At 46.6% G+C, this 17,521-nt stretch overlaps 1 protein-coding gene across 4 annotated transcripts in view; it reads right to left on the bottom strand.

Annotated features, from left to right (window-relative positions):
* LOC140481781 (rho-related BTB domain-containing protein 1-like) overlaps nucleotides 1–17,521 on the bottom strand; it is a 742,286-nt gene that overhangs the window by 625,852 nt on the left and 98,913 nt on the right. For all 4 annotated transcript variants that reach the window (XM_072578316.1, XM_072578319.1, XM_072578321.1 and 1 more), the window contains 2 exons: nucleotides 13,103–13,327; nucleotides 8,022–8,116 (listed from right to left, as the gene is read on the bottom strand). In XM_072578316.1, coding sequence (XP_072434417.1) covers nucleotides 8,022–8,116; nucleotides 13,103–13,327 — 320 coding nt within the window. The remainder of the gene's footprint in view (nucleotides 1–8,021; nucleotides 8,117–13,102; nucleotides 13,328–17,521) is intronic.

The following is a 17,521-nucleotide window of genomic DNA, read 5'->3' as shown; positions in this document are numbered from 1 at the left end:
TAAGCCCATCTTTCTGCACACGGTCCATAGCCCTGCGACTTGCAGCACTAAAGGTGCAGGTCCAAGGATATCTTAAAAGAGTTTAGGGTCTCTGCCTCCACCATCAACTCAGGCAGTGAATTCCAGACACCCACCACCTTCTGGTGGCCCAGTGGTTAGCACTGCTGCCTCAGCGCAGCAGGGACCCAGGTTTGATTCCAACCTCAGGCGACTGTCTGTGTGGAGTTTGCACATTCTCCCCATGTCTGTGTGGGTTTCCTCCGGGTGCTCTGGATTCCTCCCACAATCTAAAGACATGTAGGTTAGGACGGTTGGCCATGCTAAATTGCCCATAGTGTTCAGAGATGTGTAGGTTAGGTGCATTAGCCAGGGGTAAATATACGGTAGGGGAATGGGTCTGGGTGGGTTACTCTTCAGAGTGTCAGTGTGAACGTTTTAGGCGAAAGGGGCTGTTTACACACTGTAGGGATTCTATTCTTATTAAACATGTTTTCATCACATCCCTCTACTTCTCCTGCCATTTAGCCTGAATCTATAACCCTTAGTTTTTAAACTCTCTGCTGAGAGAAACTGGTTCCTCCTGTCTACTGTGTCTCTATCTCTGAGCCCTCTCTGTTCTAAGGAAAACAAGCCCAACCTCTCCAATCTCTCCTTGTGGTTACAACCTTCCAACCCCAGCAATATTCCAGTAAATCTTCTCCAATCTCTCTCCAGACCTTCCTGTAATGTGGTAACCAGAACTGCATACAATATTCCAGCTGAGACCTTTCCAGTGTCTGATCACAGTTTCATCCTTTAGGGTGTAGGCTTGCTCGGTGAGCTGTAGGTTTGATATCCAGACGTATCATTACCTGGCTAGGTAACATCATCAGTGGTGACCTCCAAGTGAAGCGAAGCTGTTGTCTCCTGCTTTCTATTTATATCTTTCTCCTGGATGCGGTTCCTGAGATTTGTGGTGATGTCATTTCTTGTTCGTTTTCTGAGGGGTTGATAGATGGTATCTAGATCTATGTGTTTGTTTATGGCATTGTGGTTGGAGTGCCAGGCCTCTAGGAATTCTCTGGCATGTCTTTGCTAAGCCTGTCCCAGGATAGATGTGTTGTCCCAGTTGAAATGGTGGTGTTTTTCATCCGTGTGTAGGGCTACGAGGGAGAGAGGGTCGTGTCTTTTTGTGGCTAGCTGGTGTTCGTGTATCCTGGTGGCTAACTTTCTTCCTGTTTGTCCTAAGTAGTGTTTGTGGCAGTCCTTGTATGGAATGTTATAGATGACGTTGGTTTTATCCATGGGTTGTACTGGGTCTTTTAAGTTTGTTAGCTTTTGTTTGAGAGTGTTGGTGTGTTTGTGTGCTACTAGGATTCTGAGGGGTCCTCAGAATGGCAATCACGAGGGGGGGCGTAATTTTAATGTGATTGGAGGAAGGTTTAGGGGAGATGTCAGAGGGAGGTTCTCTACACAGACAGTGGGGAGGGTGTGGAATGCACTACCAGCGGTGGGTGTAGAGTCAGTTACATGAGGGACACTTAAGCGACTCTTGGATAGGCCCATGGATGATAATAAACTGAAGGGTATGTAGGTTAGTCTAATCTTAGAGTAGGATAAAAGGTCGGCACAGCATCGAGGGCTGAAGGGCCTGGACTGTACTGTACTGTTCTGTGTTTGACTTTTGGAGGGGGCATGCCTGCTTTGTTCCTGAGGATCTCAATTTTTAGTTCCTCTCAGTTGTTTACTATCCTTTAGGAGCCCTGTCCAGTCCACCTCAGCCAGATCACTTCACAGTTTTGTAAAACTCTCCTTCTCCCAGGTGAAAACCTTTATTAGTGGGTGGCACGGTGGCACAGTGGTTAGCACTGCTGCCTCACAGCGCCAGAGACCCGGGTTCAATTCCCGCCTCAGGCGACTGACTGTGTGGAGTTTGCACGTTCTCCCCGTGTCTGCGTGGGTTTCCTCCGGGTGCTCCGGTTTCCTCCCACAGTCACAAAGATGTGCAGGTCAGGTGAATTGGCCATGCTAAATTGCCCCTAGTGTTAGGTAAGGGGTAGATGTAGGGGTATGGGTGGGTTGCGCTTTGGCGGGGCGGTGTGGACTTGTTGGGCCGAAGGGCCTGTTTCCACACTGTAAGTAATCTAATCTAAAAATATTCCCGATCGATCTTGGTCCTTTTCCATAATGATACTAAACCGAACCGAATTGTGGTCACTATCCCTGACATGGTCACTCACTGTCACTTTACCCATTTGTCCCTCATTATTTCCCAAAAATAAATCCAGAATTATGTCTCCTGTCATTGGGCTTGTCACATATTGTTAAAAAAAAATTCCCAGACACAGTACATGAACTCTTCACCCTCAATGCCATTTGTTTGAAATCCAGTTGATATTGGGATAGTTAAAGTCTCCGATCATTGTTGCCCTCTTCTTCCTACAGACAGAAATGTGTCTACATTTTTGTTTTTCTATCTCCTTCTCACTGTTTCAGGGTCTCTAGTATATGTCTGGTAGTGCTTCTGCCCCTGCTCTATTCCAAAATTCAAACCATAAAGCCCCATTTATTTTCTCTGGTTTGGTATGTCATCCCTTCACATAACTGTAATCGATTCTTTAACCAATACTGCTGCACTCCCCCACAGCCAACCTTTTTTATCATCAGCTAAATCCTGTCTGAAAACTATATCCAGGGATATTGAACTGTCAGTTCCACCTCCACACACCCGCTCCCCCCCCCCCCCCAACCCCGACCCTCCACCAACCTTCGCCAGGTATCCATCACCGCAATTATATTGTGCAGCCATGTGTATATTTCTGACCTTAGTTCATCTGTGTTATTTGTAATATTTTGTGCATTGAAGTATAAACATCTAAATACTGTCAATATCCATTCCTGGATGCATTTTAATCCTTGTTTATTTTGCCTTTCTGAGTTGCTGACTCCATCACAAACTGATGCCCTGTCGCCTTTTTCCTGATCTGAATCTGACCAATCTAAGTTGACACTTTGGTTTCCATCCTCTGCCATACTAGTTTAAAATCTCAATAACAACACTAGTAGAAGATTACGGAGAATATTTACCCCAGCTCTGCTCATCAGGTCCCTGCTTCTCCAAATATGGTCCCAATGCCTCAAGAATCGAAATCCCTCCCTGGTACACTGTTGCTCCAGCCACACATTTATCTGACCTTTCCTCTTACTCCTGTTCTCACTTGCACATGGCACTGGGCATAGTCCTGAGATTAATACATTGGAGCCTTATATTTTACTCTATCTTCTAACTTCCTATATTCAGCTTTCAGGACCTTAGGTGGATTGGCCATGCTAAATTCCCCATAGCGCCCAGGGATGTGCAGCTTAGGTGGATTAGCAATGGGAAATGCGGGGTTACAGGGATAGGATAGAAGGATGGGTCTGACTGGGATATTCTTTGCAGGGTCAGTGTGGACCCGATGGGCTGAATGGCCTGTTTTTACTTTGTAGGATTCTATGATCCCTTTGTTTATTTTTTTGTTGATAGCTATCTGTATCCAAACTATTTCAGGTTAAACACAGGCAAGGAAACCTCCTGCTGATTACCACCTACCGCCCTCCCTCGGCTGATGAATCATTACTCCTCCATGTTGGACAACACTCAGAGGAAGCACTGAGGGTGGCAAGGGCACAGAATGTACCCTGGGTGGGGGATTTCAATGTCCCACCACCAAGAGTGGCTCGGCAACAGCATTACTGATCGAGCTGGTCGGGTCCTAAAGGGCATCGCTGCTAGACTGGGTCTGCAGCAGGTGGGGAGGGAACCAACAAGAGGGAAAACCATCCTGACCTCATCCTCACCAATCTCTGGCTGCAGGTGTATCTGACCATGACAGTATCGGTGAGAGTGACCACCGCACTGTCCTTGTGGGGACAAAGGTAAAAACAATGACTACGGATACTGGAAACCAGATTCTGGATTAGTGGTGCTGGAAGAGCACAGCAGTTCAGGCAGCATCTGAGGAGCAGTAAAATCGACGTTTCGGGCAAAAGCCCTTCATCAGGAATAAAGGCAGTGAGCCTGAAGCGTGGAGAGATAAGTTAGAGGAGGGTGGGGGTGGGGAGAAAGTAGCATAGAGTACAATGGGTGAGTGGGGGAGGGGATGAAGGTGATAGGTCAGGGAGGAGAGGGTGGAGTGGATAGGTGGAAAAGGAGATAGGCAGGTAGGACAAGTCCGGACAAGTCATGGGGACAGTGCTGAGCTGGAAGTTTGGAACTAGGGTGAGGTGGGGGAAGGGGAAATGAGGAAGCTGTTGAAGTCCACATTGATGCCCTGGGGTTGAAGTGTTCCGAGGCGGAAGATGAGGCGTTCTTCCTCCAGGCGTCTGGTGGTGAGGGAGCGGCGGTGAAGGAGGCCCAGGACCTCCATGTCCTCGGCAGAGTGGGAGGGGGAGTTGAAATGTTGGGCCACGGGGCGGTTTGGTTGATTGGTGCGGGTGTCCCGGAGATGTTCCCTAAAGCGCTCTGCTAGGAGGCGCCCAGTCTCCCCAATGTAGAGGAGACCACATCGGGAGCAACGGGTACAATAAATGATATTAGTGGATGTGCAGGTGAAACTTTGATGGATGTGGAAGGCTCCTTTAGGGCCTTGGATAGAGGTGAGGGAGGAGGTGTGGGCACAGGTTTTACAGTTCCTGCGGTGGCAGGGGAAAGTGCCAGAATGGGAGGGTGGGTTGTAGGGGGGCATGGACCTGACCAGGTAGTCACCCCTGGTGGTGGGGTCTGTTTGGAGGTGGCGGAAATGTCGGCGGATGATTTGGTTGATGCAAAGGTTTGTAGGGTGGAAGGTGAGCACCAGGGGCGTTCTGTCCTTGTTACGGTTGGAGGGGTGGGGTCTGAGGGCAGAGGTGCGGGATGTGGACGAGATGCGTTGGAGGGCATCTTTAACCACGTGGGAAGGGAAATTGCGGTCTCTAAAGAAGGAGGCCATCGTGTGTTTCCTATGGTGGAACTGGTCCTCCTGGGAGCAGATACGGCGGAGGCAGAGGAATTGGGAATACAGGATGGCATTTTTGCAAGCGATAGGGTGGGAAGAGGTGTAATCCAGGTAGCTGTGGGAGTTGGTGGGTTTGTAAAAAATGTCAGTGTCAAGTCGGTCGTCATTAATGGAGATGGAGAGGTCCAGGAAGGGGAGGGAGGTGTCAGAGATGGTCCAGGTAAATTTAAGGTCAGGGTGGAATGTGTTGGTGAAGTTGATGAATTGCTCAACCTCCTCGCGGGAGCACGAGGTGGTGCCAATGCAGTCATCAATGTAGTGGAGGAAGAGGTGGGGAGTGGTGCCGGTGTAATTACGGAAGATCAACTGTTTCCTCATTTCCCCTCCCCCCACCTCACCCCTAGTTCCAAACTTCCAGCTCAGCACTGTCCCCATGACATGTCCTACCTGCCTATCTTCTTTTCCACCTATCCACTCCACCCTCCTCCCTGACCTATCACCTTCATCCCCTCCCCCACTCACCTATTGTACTCTAAGCTACTTTCTCCCCACCCCCACCCTCCTCTAACTTACCTCTCCACCCTTCAGGTGCTCTGCCTGTATTCCTGATGAAGGGCTTTTGCCCAAAACATTGATTTTCCTGCTCCTCGGATGCTGCCTGAACTGCTGTGCTTTTCCAGCACCACTAATCCAGCATGTGGAGACAAAAGTCCCACCTTCACATTGATAATACCCTCCATCGTGTTGTGTGGCACTGTCACCCTGCTGAATGGGACAGAGTTCAAACAGATCTAATGACTCAGGACGGGGCATCCATGAGACACTGTGGGTCATCACCAGCAGCAGAACTGTACTCCCGCACAATCTGTAACCTCATGGCCCGGCATATCCCCCACTCAACCATTACCACCAAGCCAGAGGATCAACCCTGGAGAGTGCCGGAGGGCTGGCCAGGAACAGCACCAGGCAGACCTCAAGGTGAGGTGTCAGCCTGGTGAAGCTACCAAACAGGACTACTTCATGCCAAACAGCATAAACAGTAAGTTATAGACAGCACTAAGTGGCCTCCTGCAATGGTCCCCAGCATCACAGATAACAGTCTTCAGCTAATCTGGCAGCAAGTGACAAATTGGGGAATTGCCCAGGTATGTCCTGTACACAAAAGGCCGGACAAATCCAACCTGGCCAATTACCACCCAATCAGTCTACTCTCCATCCTCAGTAACGTGATGGAAGGGGTCAGTAACAGTGCTATCAAGCAGCACCTGCTGAGCTATAACCTGCTCAGTGACACCCAGTTTGGGTTCCATCATGGTCTCCACCGCATCTCCTCCACTTCCTGCGCCTCCGCCCTTGAGCCCCACCCCTCCAATCGCCACCAGGACAGAACCCCACTGGTCCTCACTGACCATCCCATCAATCTCCAGATACATCGTATCATCCTTCATCATTTCCGCCACCTCCAAACAGACCCCACCACCAAGGATATATTTCCCTATCAGTGTTCCAGAGAGACCGCTCCCTCCGTGACTCCCTCGTCAGTTCCACACTCTCTACCAACCCAACCTCCACTCCCAGCACCTTCCCCTGCAACCACAAGAAATGCAAAACTTGCGCCCACACCTCCCCCCTTACTTCCCTCCAAGGCCCCAAGGGATCCTTCCATATCCGTCACAAATTCACCTGCACCTCCACACACATCATTTACTGCACCCGATGTGGTCTCCTCTCCATTGGGGAGACAGGCCGCCTACTTGCGGAACGTTTCAGGGAACACCTCTGGGACACCTGCACCAACCAACCCAACCGCCCCGTGGCTGAACACTTTAACTCCCCCTCCCACTCCACCAAGGACATGCAGGTCCTTGGCCTCCTCCATCGCCAGACCATAGCAACACGATGCCTGGAGAAAGAGCGCTTCATCTTCCACCGAGGAACCCTTCAACCACAAGGGAAGAACTCAGATTTCTCCAGCTTCCTCATTTCCCCTTCCCCCACCTTGTCTCAGTCCCAACCCTCAGACTCAGCACCGCCTTCCTAACCTGCAATCTTCTTCCTGACCTCTCCACCCCCACCCCCACTCCGGCCTATCACCCTCACCTTAACCTCCTTCCACCTATCACATTCCCAACACCCCTCCCCCAAATTCCCCCCCCCCCTACCTTTTATCTCAGCCCGCTTGGCACACCCTCCTCATTCCTGAGGAAGGGCTTATGCCCAAAACGTCGATTCTCCTGCTCCTTGGATGCTGCCTAACCTGCTGCGCTTTTCCAACAACACACTTTTCAACTCTGGTCTCCAGCATCTGCAGTCCTCACTTTCTCCTTATACTCCATCACACTCATGTACACACTCTAGCAAACACATACGCTCACTCTCTCTCTCTCTCTCTCCCCCCTCACATGCACACATATATAAGTCTATTGGGTGAACTTTTATTTGCAGAATTGTATTTGCAGATAGATTCTATTTTGTTCAAAAATCACACAAATGGCAGGCAGTTAATTCATGTGACATTTTATAAATTCCTACTTTGGAAACTGAACCAGTCTGACTGAAGATTAGAATACAGACAGACTCTAACCTCACTCCTTTAAGGCATTGTCTGAGCTGAGATGTCACCTTTTTTTAATAAAACCTTAAGTTATCTCGAGAATGTTACTTAAAAGAAGTTCTGGGATTTACATATTAATGAACCAAAACCTGCAACCCATTCTAAAAGATGAAAGACTTAACAACAATCCAGGTGTGCTCAATACATCGTTTTCATTGCATGACACTGTGATCTTTTGCTATAAATTCAATGTTTTATAAGCCTGCTCCACTAGCTACCTGACAAAGGAGCAGCGTTAGTGCTTCCAAATAAACCTGTTGGACTATAACTTGGTGTTGTGTGATTTTTTTAACTTTGAGATAAAGAGAGACAAACATAACAGAGATTGAGACAGATAAGTGGTTCAAACACAAAGCAACAGACTACAGGAGGTGAAGAGAATGATGGTTGGTGAGATGGAGTTGGTAAGAGGGGAGACATGGGAAAAGACAGAAGTAAAAGGTTGTACATACCGTTTCCTAGCCTATTGAGGCTCTGAGTGCAGACATTATTGTGGATTGCTGCAAGAGAGAGGCTGGTTTGAGCCAATAGGTGATATTTCGGACCCCTGCAATTGAACAAAAATGAATTAGGAACAATTTGTGAGGAAATTACATTTCAATAGAGTGCCCCAATCCCCCACTTCTGACCCGTTTCCAGAACCACAAGAACTGTAAATACATACAGTCCCAAGAAGCACAGGACTCCCAATGACGTGGAGAACAATTAGCTCCTTGTTTCTGTGCCAGCTCTTGGAATGTTATACTGAACAAAACTATGCTGGATATTTCTGATCAATCCCTGCCTCTCCAAATGTAGATTATTGCAGCTTTTAAAGCATAATATATTAGATGAAATAAAGGTAGGGACTTTCGATTATAATTAAATTGTTTGAAACAAAGGAAGGTCCCTAGCTGAAATAATTTCTCTTAAAGGGAGTAATTAGCTTATTCTCAAGAGAAATTCCAATGGGAGACCTCAGGCCCATGGTGCATTTGTCTTGTATAATGTGGTAAATCAGGGAAGTGTCCCTGGCGGCTCCATGTGGTGGAACTGTGTTCAGCTCCAGCTACTGGCTGACCTGTTTCAGAGCTGGAACTGTGAGTGGACTCACTGTGGAACGTCCGTAATGCTGAGAATATCCACGTGGATTTCAGTCAAGCATTTGACAAGGTCCCACATGGCAGTATGGTCAGGAAAGTAAAAGCCCATGGGATGGTGGGTAATGTGTTGAATTGGATCCAAAGTTAGCTTCATTACAGGAAACAAAGGCAATAGTCAATGGATGCACTTGCAAATGGAAAGCTGTTTCCAGTGGTGTTCTGCAAGTCTCAGTGTTGGGACCCCTGCTGTTGTTTTATACATTAACAGTTTAGACTTGAATGTGATGCACAATTGGGAAATTTGCTGACAACATCAAAAATGGCTATGCCGTGTAGTAGATGCTTGAGGATTTCTATGATTCTAGATAGTGCATTTAGGGACGTCAGACAAACCCATCTGAATCACTAATGCTCTTCAGGCAAGGAAACTTCCATCCTTACCTGGTCTGGTCTGGTCTACAGGTGACTCCAGACCCACAGCAATGTAGCTGACTCTTAACTACCCTCTCAGCAATAAATGCTGGCCTAGCCAAAGATACCCAGATCCCATGAATGGATTGGTTGAGTGGGCAGGAAAGGGGCAACTCCGATAAGTGTGAGGTAATGCATTGAGGGAAGCCAAACAGTGAAAGGGAACATACAATGAATGGGACTGTAGTGAGAGGAGTAGATGAAGTGAGAGATTTTGGTGAGCAAGTCCCGAAAGGTCATATTATAGGTAGATGAGGTTGGAAAAAAGGCATATGGAATGCTCGACTTCACTGGCAGAGGTGTGGAATATAAAAGTAAGGAGATAATGATGAACTGCATGGAGTTCTGGTCACCACATTATCGGAAGCACGTATAGACAGAAGAAAATTAATCATTTAGTACATTTGCATATCCTTTGCTTCAGTGAACAGCCTGCCCTGCTTGTTCCTTATGGGGTCCATTCTATCCTTCAGTAACTGTTTACTATTAATATGCTTGAAAAACCTTCCTGCGCTTTTCCAGCAACACATTTTTAAGCTCTGATCCCCAGCATCTGCAGTCCTCACTTTCACGCAGGTTGACAGGGTTGTTAAGAAGGCATACAGTGTTCTAGCTTTTATTATTAGAGGGATCGAGTTCTGGAACCATGAGGTTATGCTACAGCTGTACAAAACTCTGGTGCGACCGCACTTGGAGTATTGGGTACAGTTCTGGTCACCACATTATAGGAGGGATGCAATTGCTGTTGAGAGAGATTGGAGAAGATTTACTAGAATGTTACTGGGGCTGAAGAACTGTAGCTACAAGGAGAGATTAAAGAGGTTGGGCTTGTTTTCCTTGGAACACAGAGGGCTCAGAGATAGAGACACAGTAGACAGGAGGAACCAGTTTCCCTTAGCAGAGAGTTTAAAAACTAGGGGTTATAGATTCAGGCTAAATGGCAGAATAATTAGAGGGACATGTGGAAAACCATTTTTCCATAGAGGGCAGTGGGTGTCTGCAATGCACTGGCTGAGTTGGTGGCAGAGGCAGAGGCCCAAAACTCTTTTTAAAAATGCTTGGCTTCACACCTTAAGTGCTGCAAGTCACAGGGCTATGGGCTGTATGCAGGAAGATGGGATTAGAAAGGGAGTCTGGGTGCCTTTAGTTCAGAATGGACAGGATGGGTAAAATGGCCTCCTTCTGTACTGTATCATTTCTATAGTTCTATGGTTTCATAGTCATTATTCGGCTCTTTGTTCCAGATTCCTTATTAAAGTCAAACTCCACCACTTGCAGGATTTAAACCCTGGTCCCCAGAACATTCTCTCAGTTTCTGGACAGATATCCTAACGATAACTTCAGACTATTGCCTCACTCTGAGACAGAGTTTTACCTGAAAGTATCTTCTCCCAGTCCATTCTGGCCAAATCACACCTGATTTTAGTAAAATCAGCCTTCCCCCTGTTGGAATCCTGGATTCCCTAAAGTGCAGAAAGAGGCCATCCATCGAGTCATACAGAATGGAAACAGACCCTTTGGTCCAACTTTCTCCAATTTAATAATATCTTTCCTATAGCAGAGCAACCAGAACTGTGCACAGTACATCAACAGCCTGCCAAACTGAAACATGATGTCCCAACTCCTACACACAATGGTGTGAGCAAAGAAGGCAAGTGTGCTAAATGCCCTCTTAACCACCCTGTCTAGCTGTGTGAGGCATCCTTTCAAAGACTGAAACCTATTGAGTCTGCACTAGTCCTCCAAAGATCATCGGCCAGGCTCATCTTCCTACATAATTCCCATGACTCTGAATTTCCCAAGGTTAATCTACCCAGCCTGCACATCTCTGGGTAATTTACCATGGCCATACCAACTACATGACACATCTTTGGGCTGTGGGAGAAAACTGGAGAACCCAGAGGAAACCCACACATACACGGGGAGAACGTGCAAACTTTGATCTCAGGCCCATCTTTGTTCTTTTTCATAATAATCATAAATCTAACAAAGTTAGGATCACTGTCTACAAACACTGATCCTGAGAACTGTACAGCACGATGTTGTGCCAAATTAGACTAATCCCTTCTGCTTACCCTTGGTACATATCCCCCCTCCATTCCTTGCATTTTCATGAGCTTACCTAAAAGTCCTTTAAATGCTCCTGATACACCTACCTCCACCACCATCCCTGACAGCACATTCCAGACCACTATCACAGTCTGTGTAAAAACCTTGCCCCTTACATATCCTTTGAACTTTCCCACTCTCACCTTAAATGCATGCCCCTCAGTTTGGGACATTTCAACTCTAGGAAAAAGATTCTGTCTATTAACCCTATCAATGTATCTCTATTTTATAGACTTCTATCATGTCTCCCCTCAGCCTCCGACCCTGTATAGAAAACACCGAGATTTTCTAGCCTCTCCTTATAGCTCATACCTTCTAATCCAGACAGCATCCTGGTAAATCTCTTCTGCACCCTTTCCAAAGCCTCCACATTCTTCCTGTAATGTGGCAACCAGAACTCAACACAATACTCTTAAGTGTGGCCGAACCAAAGTCTTATAAAGCTGCAACATGACATCCTGACTCCAGCTCTGGTCGCCCTATTATAGGAAAGATGTGGATGCTTTGGAGCGGGTTCAGAGGAGGTTTACCAGGATGCTGCCTGGACTGGAGGGCTTATCTTCTGAGGAGAGGTTGACTGAGCTCGGACTTTTATCATTGGAGAAAAGGGGGACCTAACTGAGGTATACAAGATAATGAGAGGCATAGATAGAGTCGATAGCCAGAGACTATTTCCCAGGGCAGAAATGACTAACACGAGGGGTCATAGTCAGGAAGAATACAGGAACATTATTTAACTGGAGAAGTGGAGAAAATGCAGAATGCTGCAGAGCAGAAGGATCTGGGAATCCTTATCTACGAATCTCAAAAAGTTGGCTGCATCCAAGTTCAGAGGAAAATAGAGAATACAAATGAAATGTCAGTCTTTATTTCAAAGAAATTGGAATATAAACGTAGGGAGATTCTGCTATTCATACCACAACTTGAATATTGTGAACAGTTTTGGTCTCCTTATTTATGGAAAGATATACTTATTATATACTGGAAACAGTCTAGAGAATGGTCACCAGGTTGATGTGGAGGGATTGTCTCATGAGGAGAAATGGAGTAGATTGGGCCTGTACTCGTTGTAATTTGGAAAAAAGACAAGTGACCTTACTGAAACGTTCAATACCTTAAGGACTTGACAGGGTAGATGTGGAAAGGTTGTTTCCCCTTGTGGGAGAGTTGTGGACCATCTCAAAATAATGGGTCGCCACTTTAAAACAATTGAGGGATTGTTTTCTCTCAGAGGGCAGTGTATCTGTGCAATTCTTGATGACTGAGGGCTGTTGAGGCTGGGTCTTTAAATGTGTTCAAGACTGAGACAGGCAGATTTTAAAAATCAGTAATGGAACTAAGATTTATGGGGAAATGGCAGGAAAGTGGAGTTGAAGGTTATCAGATCAGCCATTTGAGTGACATCGCAAATTCAATGGGCTGAATGGCTTACTTCTGTTCCTTCATCTTCTGGACTCAAAGAAGAACAAAGAAAATTTACTAGGCAAAAGTGAGGCCTGCAGATGCTGGAGATCAGAGTTTAGATCAGAGTGGTGCTGGAAAAGCACAGCAGGTCAGGCAGTATCCCAGGAGCAGGAAAATTGAAGTTTCAGGCAAAAGCCCTTCATCAGACCAGGAACAGGCCTTTCGGCCCTCCAACCCTGAGCCAATACAAATCCACTGTCTAAACCTATCGCCCAATTCCTAAGCATCTCAAGGTAGGGGTCTGGGGCATTTTTGAAAATTACTGCAAAGGCCACATTTTTGTTACTCATCTCCAAATACAATCGAAATTGAGCTGAGATGTTCTTGGGGAGAGCTGGTGTCACACTAGATGGACTGTGCTGCTTCAGTTCATGGCGTAACATTTTATGATTCACTGGAGAACGTACTCCACAGCTACAGCTGGTAATAAGACAGGGCTGCTCCCATCATCCACCATTACACTTTCTCCAGTGCTATCAAGGCTGGCTCGAATCTTCTTCCCTGTTGAGCGTCCAAGGGAAGTGCTGAGTTTGTTGGCAAGTTTTTTTGGTGCACTGGCCATCGAGAAATCCTCTTCTACACAACAACTGTATATCTCCAACTTCATTTCAAAATCAGGCCCAACATTGGAGCTGCAATAGAAAATAATCAAATTAGAAAATGGCAAAATTTTACTTTAACAGAAGGAGAGAGTCACAGAGAGGAAATTAGACAGAATCTTACAAAGGCATGAACACTGAGATATGGTGAGAGACCAACAGAGAGAGAGAGAGAGAGGGAGGGAGAGAGAGAGGGAGGGAGGGAGGGAGGGAGGGAGGGAGAAACAGAGACAGAGACAGAGACAGAGGCAGTTTGAGGGGGAGAGCCAGCTAAGTCAAAAACATATTCCATTCACATAACGCCTGTAACAGTGAAATACCTTAACTTACTTCACAGCTGTATCAATAAACACAATCTTGCATCGCACAGAAACTGGCTGTTCGCCAACAGTCTGCATTTAGGTTCCATTCAACATATGCCCCAAAACTGTCCTGACTAGATTAATTAGTGTGGAAACAGGCCCTTCGGCCCAACAAGTCCACACCCACCCTCTGAAGAGCAACCCACCCAGATCCCTACATTTACCCCTTACCTAACACTACGGGCAATTTAGCATGGCCAATTCACTTGACCTGTACTTCTTTGGACTGTGGGAGGAAACCGGAGCACCCGGAGGAAACCCACGCAGACACGAGGAGAATGTACAAACTCCACACAGTCAGTCGCCTGAGGTGGGAATTGAATCCGGGTCTCTGGCGCTGTGAGGCAGCAGTGCTAACCACTGTGCCACCGTGCCACCCCATTCCCTTCTCCCACAACTTCCTATTCAAATATATTGATATCATTTGCTTCAGTCACTTCCTGTGGAAATGGCTTGTCCATTGCCCCCACTCTCTGATTGAGGAGGTTTCTCCTGCAGTCTCCTGATAGGTTTTCACCTCATCTGAGACCAAAATGATCATTCCCTTATTGTGAGGTTCCTGACTTCCCAATAAAGGGAAAAAGCCATTCAGTAACTACATTACCAGTTCTTTTAGAATCTTGAATGGGCATGTATGAGAACCACAGAGTCATAGAGATGTACAGCACAGAAACAGATACTTCGGTGCAACTCATCCATGCCGACTAGCTATCCTAACCTAATCTAGTCCCATCTGCCAGCACCTGGCCCATATCCCTCTAAACCCTTCCTATTCATATACCCATCCACATGCCTTTTAATCGTAATTGTACCAGCCTCCACCACATTCTCTGGCAGCCCATACATGTACCACCCTCTGTGTGAAAAAGTTGCCCCTTAGGACTGTTTCATATCTTTCCCCTCTCACCCTAAACCTATGCCCTCTCACTCTGGACTCCTCCATCCCAGGGAAGAGACTTTGCCTATTTACCCTATCCATGTCCCTCATGATTTTATAAACGTGTATAAGTTCACCCCTCAGCCTCCGATGCTCCAGAGAAAACAGCCCCAGCCTGTTCAGCCTCTCCCCATAGTTCAAACCCTCCAAACCTGACAACACCCTTGTAAGTCCTTTCTGAATTCTTTCAAATTTCACAACATCCTTCCTCTCGGAGGGAGACCAGAACTGCATACAGTATTCCTAAAATGGCTTAACCAACATCAAGGAATTTGGTACGAAATTAAACTCTGGACAAGATGTAAAGTTTCAGAATGTTTTTCCCTTCAGGTGGATTATAGTAAATTCCGTTTTAAAAAGTTTGACAATTTGTTTTTCAAATTTATCCAAAGGAATTGGGAGGATTATGATCAGTCTCATCCCACTTCATCATGTACCTGTGACTAAAACATACACTAGGGATTTTGAGAGTCCATAATAGACAGGGTTACCTTCTCCATGGTCATTATCTATTTTGGAGTTTGTTTAATTTGTTGGAGAAGTGTTCTGTTGGTCTTTCTATCACTGACCCTCTCCACCCCACCTTTTGAAGCAGGACAGGACCTATACCAGTCACGAACATGAATTGCTGCTTAAACAGGCTCAGTGATATTTCGACAATGTCATTGATCAAGATGAGGGAAGGTCATTGATGAAGCAGCTGAAGATGGTTGGGCCTAGGACACTACCCTGAGGAACTCCTGCAGAGATGTCCTGGAGCTGGGATGACTGACCTTCCACAACCATGACCATCTTCCGATGTGCCAGGTTTGACTCTAACCAGAGGAGTGTTTGTTCTCTGATATCCATTGATTCTAATTTTGCGAATATTGATGCCACATTCAGTCAAATGCAGCCTTGATGTTAAGGCCTGTCCCTCTCCCCTCCCTCGGGAATTCAGCTCCTTTGTCCACTCCACGTTTGAACCAAGGCTCGAATGAAGTCAGGAGCTGGATCAGAGTGGTGCTGGAAAAGCACAGCAGTTCAGGCAGCATCCGAGAAGCAAGAAAATCGACGTTTCGGGCAAAAGCCCTTCATCAGGAATAAAGGCAGTGAGCCTGAAGCGTGGAGAGATAAGCTAGAGGAGGGTGGGGGTGGGGAGAAAGTAGCATAGAGTACAATGGGTGAGTGGGGGAGGGGATGAAGGTGATAGGTCAGGGAGGAAGGGTGGAGTGGATAGGTGGAAAAGGAGATAGGCAGGTCGGACAAGTCATGGGGACAGTGCTGAGCTGGAAGTTTAGAACAAGGATGAGGTGGGGGAAGGGGAAATGAGGAAGCTGTTGAAGTCCACATTGATGCCCTGGGGTTGAAGTGTTCCGAGGCGGAAGATGAGGCGTTCTTCCTCCAGGTGTCGGGTGGTGAGGGAGCGGCGGTGAAGGAGGCCCAGGACCTCCAAAGTGCATGAACTCTCAATTTCCCACGTTGTACTCGATCTGCCATTTTGCCCACTCTCCTAACCATGTCCAAATCCTTCTGCAGCCTCCCCACCTCCTCAATGGTACCTGTCCCTCTACCTACCTACTGCCAAGCTTCTATCCACGCTAACACTTTCCCTCTGACGCCATGGGCCCTTATCTTACTCAGCAGCCTCTTGCATAGTACCTTCTCAAGGTCGTGTTGAAGTCCACGTAAATACCATCCATTGGCTCTCCTTGGTCTGACCTGCTCGTTACTTCCTCAAAGAATTCTAGCAGATTTGTCAGGCATGACCTCCCTTTGATGGAACCATGTTGACTTTGCCCTATTTACCTCCTTGCAAGTATTCAGGAATCTCATCCTTCACAATGGATTCCAGGATCTTATCCATGACCAAGGTTAGGTTAATCAGTCTGTAATTTTCTGTTTTTTGCCTTACTCCCTTTTTAACATCTGCATCACGTTTGTGATTTTCCAGTCCTTTGGGACTCTCCCTGATTCTAGCAATTCCTGAAAGATCACCAGTAACACCTCTACTATCTCTTCAGCTATCTCCCTTAGAACTCTGGTGTGTAGACCATCTGGTCCAGGTGATTTATCCACCTTTAGGCCATTTGGCTTTTCTAGCATGTTCTCTTTGATGATGGCCACCATACTCAGCTCTGCCCCCCTCACTCTCCTGAATATTTGGGATAGTACTCGTGTCTTCCACTGTGAAGACTAAAGCAAACTAATTATTCAGTTCCTCAGCCATTTTCTATTCCCCACTATTATCTCTCCAGTGTTATTTTCCAGCAGCCCAATGTCCACTTTTGCCTCTCTTTTGCCCTTTACATATCTGCAGAAACTCTTACAATCTTCCTTTACATTACCATCATAATTAAACTTCTCCCTTCTTATTTTTTTTTGTTGCCGTCTGTTGGTCTTTGTAAGCTTCCCAATCCTCTGGTTTCCCATTACTCTTTGCCATATTGTATGCTTTTTCTTTTGCTTTTATGCTATCCCTGACTTTCCTAGTCATCCTAGTTGCCTCATCCTCCCTGTACCATGCTTCCTTTTCCTTGGGATGATTCTCTGTTATGTCTCCTGAATTACTCCCAGAAGCCCCTGTCATTGCCGTTCCATTGTCCTTCCTGCTAGGCTCCTCTCCTAGTCATTTATACCCAGCTCCTCCCTCATGCCTCTGTCATTGCCTTTATTCAGCTGTAATACCATTATCTCTGATTCTATCTTCTCCCTCTCAAATTGCAGAGTAAATTCAATCCCACTGCCTCCGAAAGGTTCCTTCACCTTCAGCTCCCTTATCAAGTCTGCCTCACTGCACAACACCAAACCCAGTATTGACTGTTCCTCAGTGGGCTCCATCACAAGCTGCTCCAAAAAGCCACCTTGCAGACATTCCACAAATTCCTTTTCTTGCAATCCATTACCAACCTGATTTTCCTAGTCCCCCTGCATTTTGAAATCCCCCAC

The sequence above is a fragment of the Chiloscyllium punctatum genome, chromosome 1 (genome assembly GCF_047496795.1).
Source record: "Chiloscyllium punctatum isolate Juve2018m chromosome 1, sChiPun1.3, whole genome shotgun sequence".
NCBI lineage: Eukaryota > Metazoa > Chordata > Chondrichthyes > Orectolobiformes > Hemiscylliidae > Chiloscyllium > Chiloscyllium punctatum.
The sequence above is the reverse complement of the archived record's forward strand: the minus strand, read 5'-3'. Positions and strand labels throughout refer to the sequence as shown.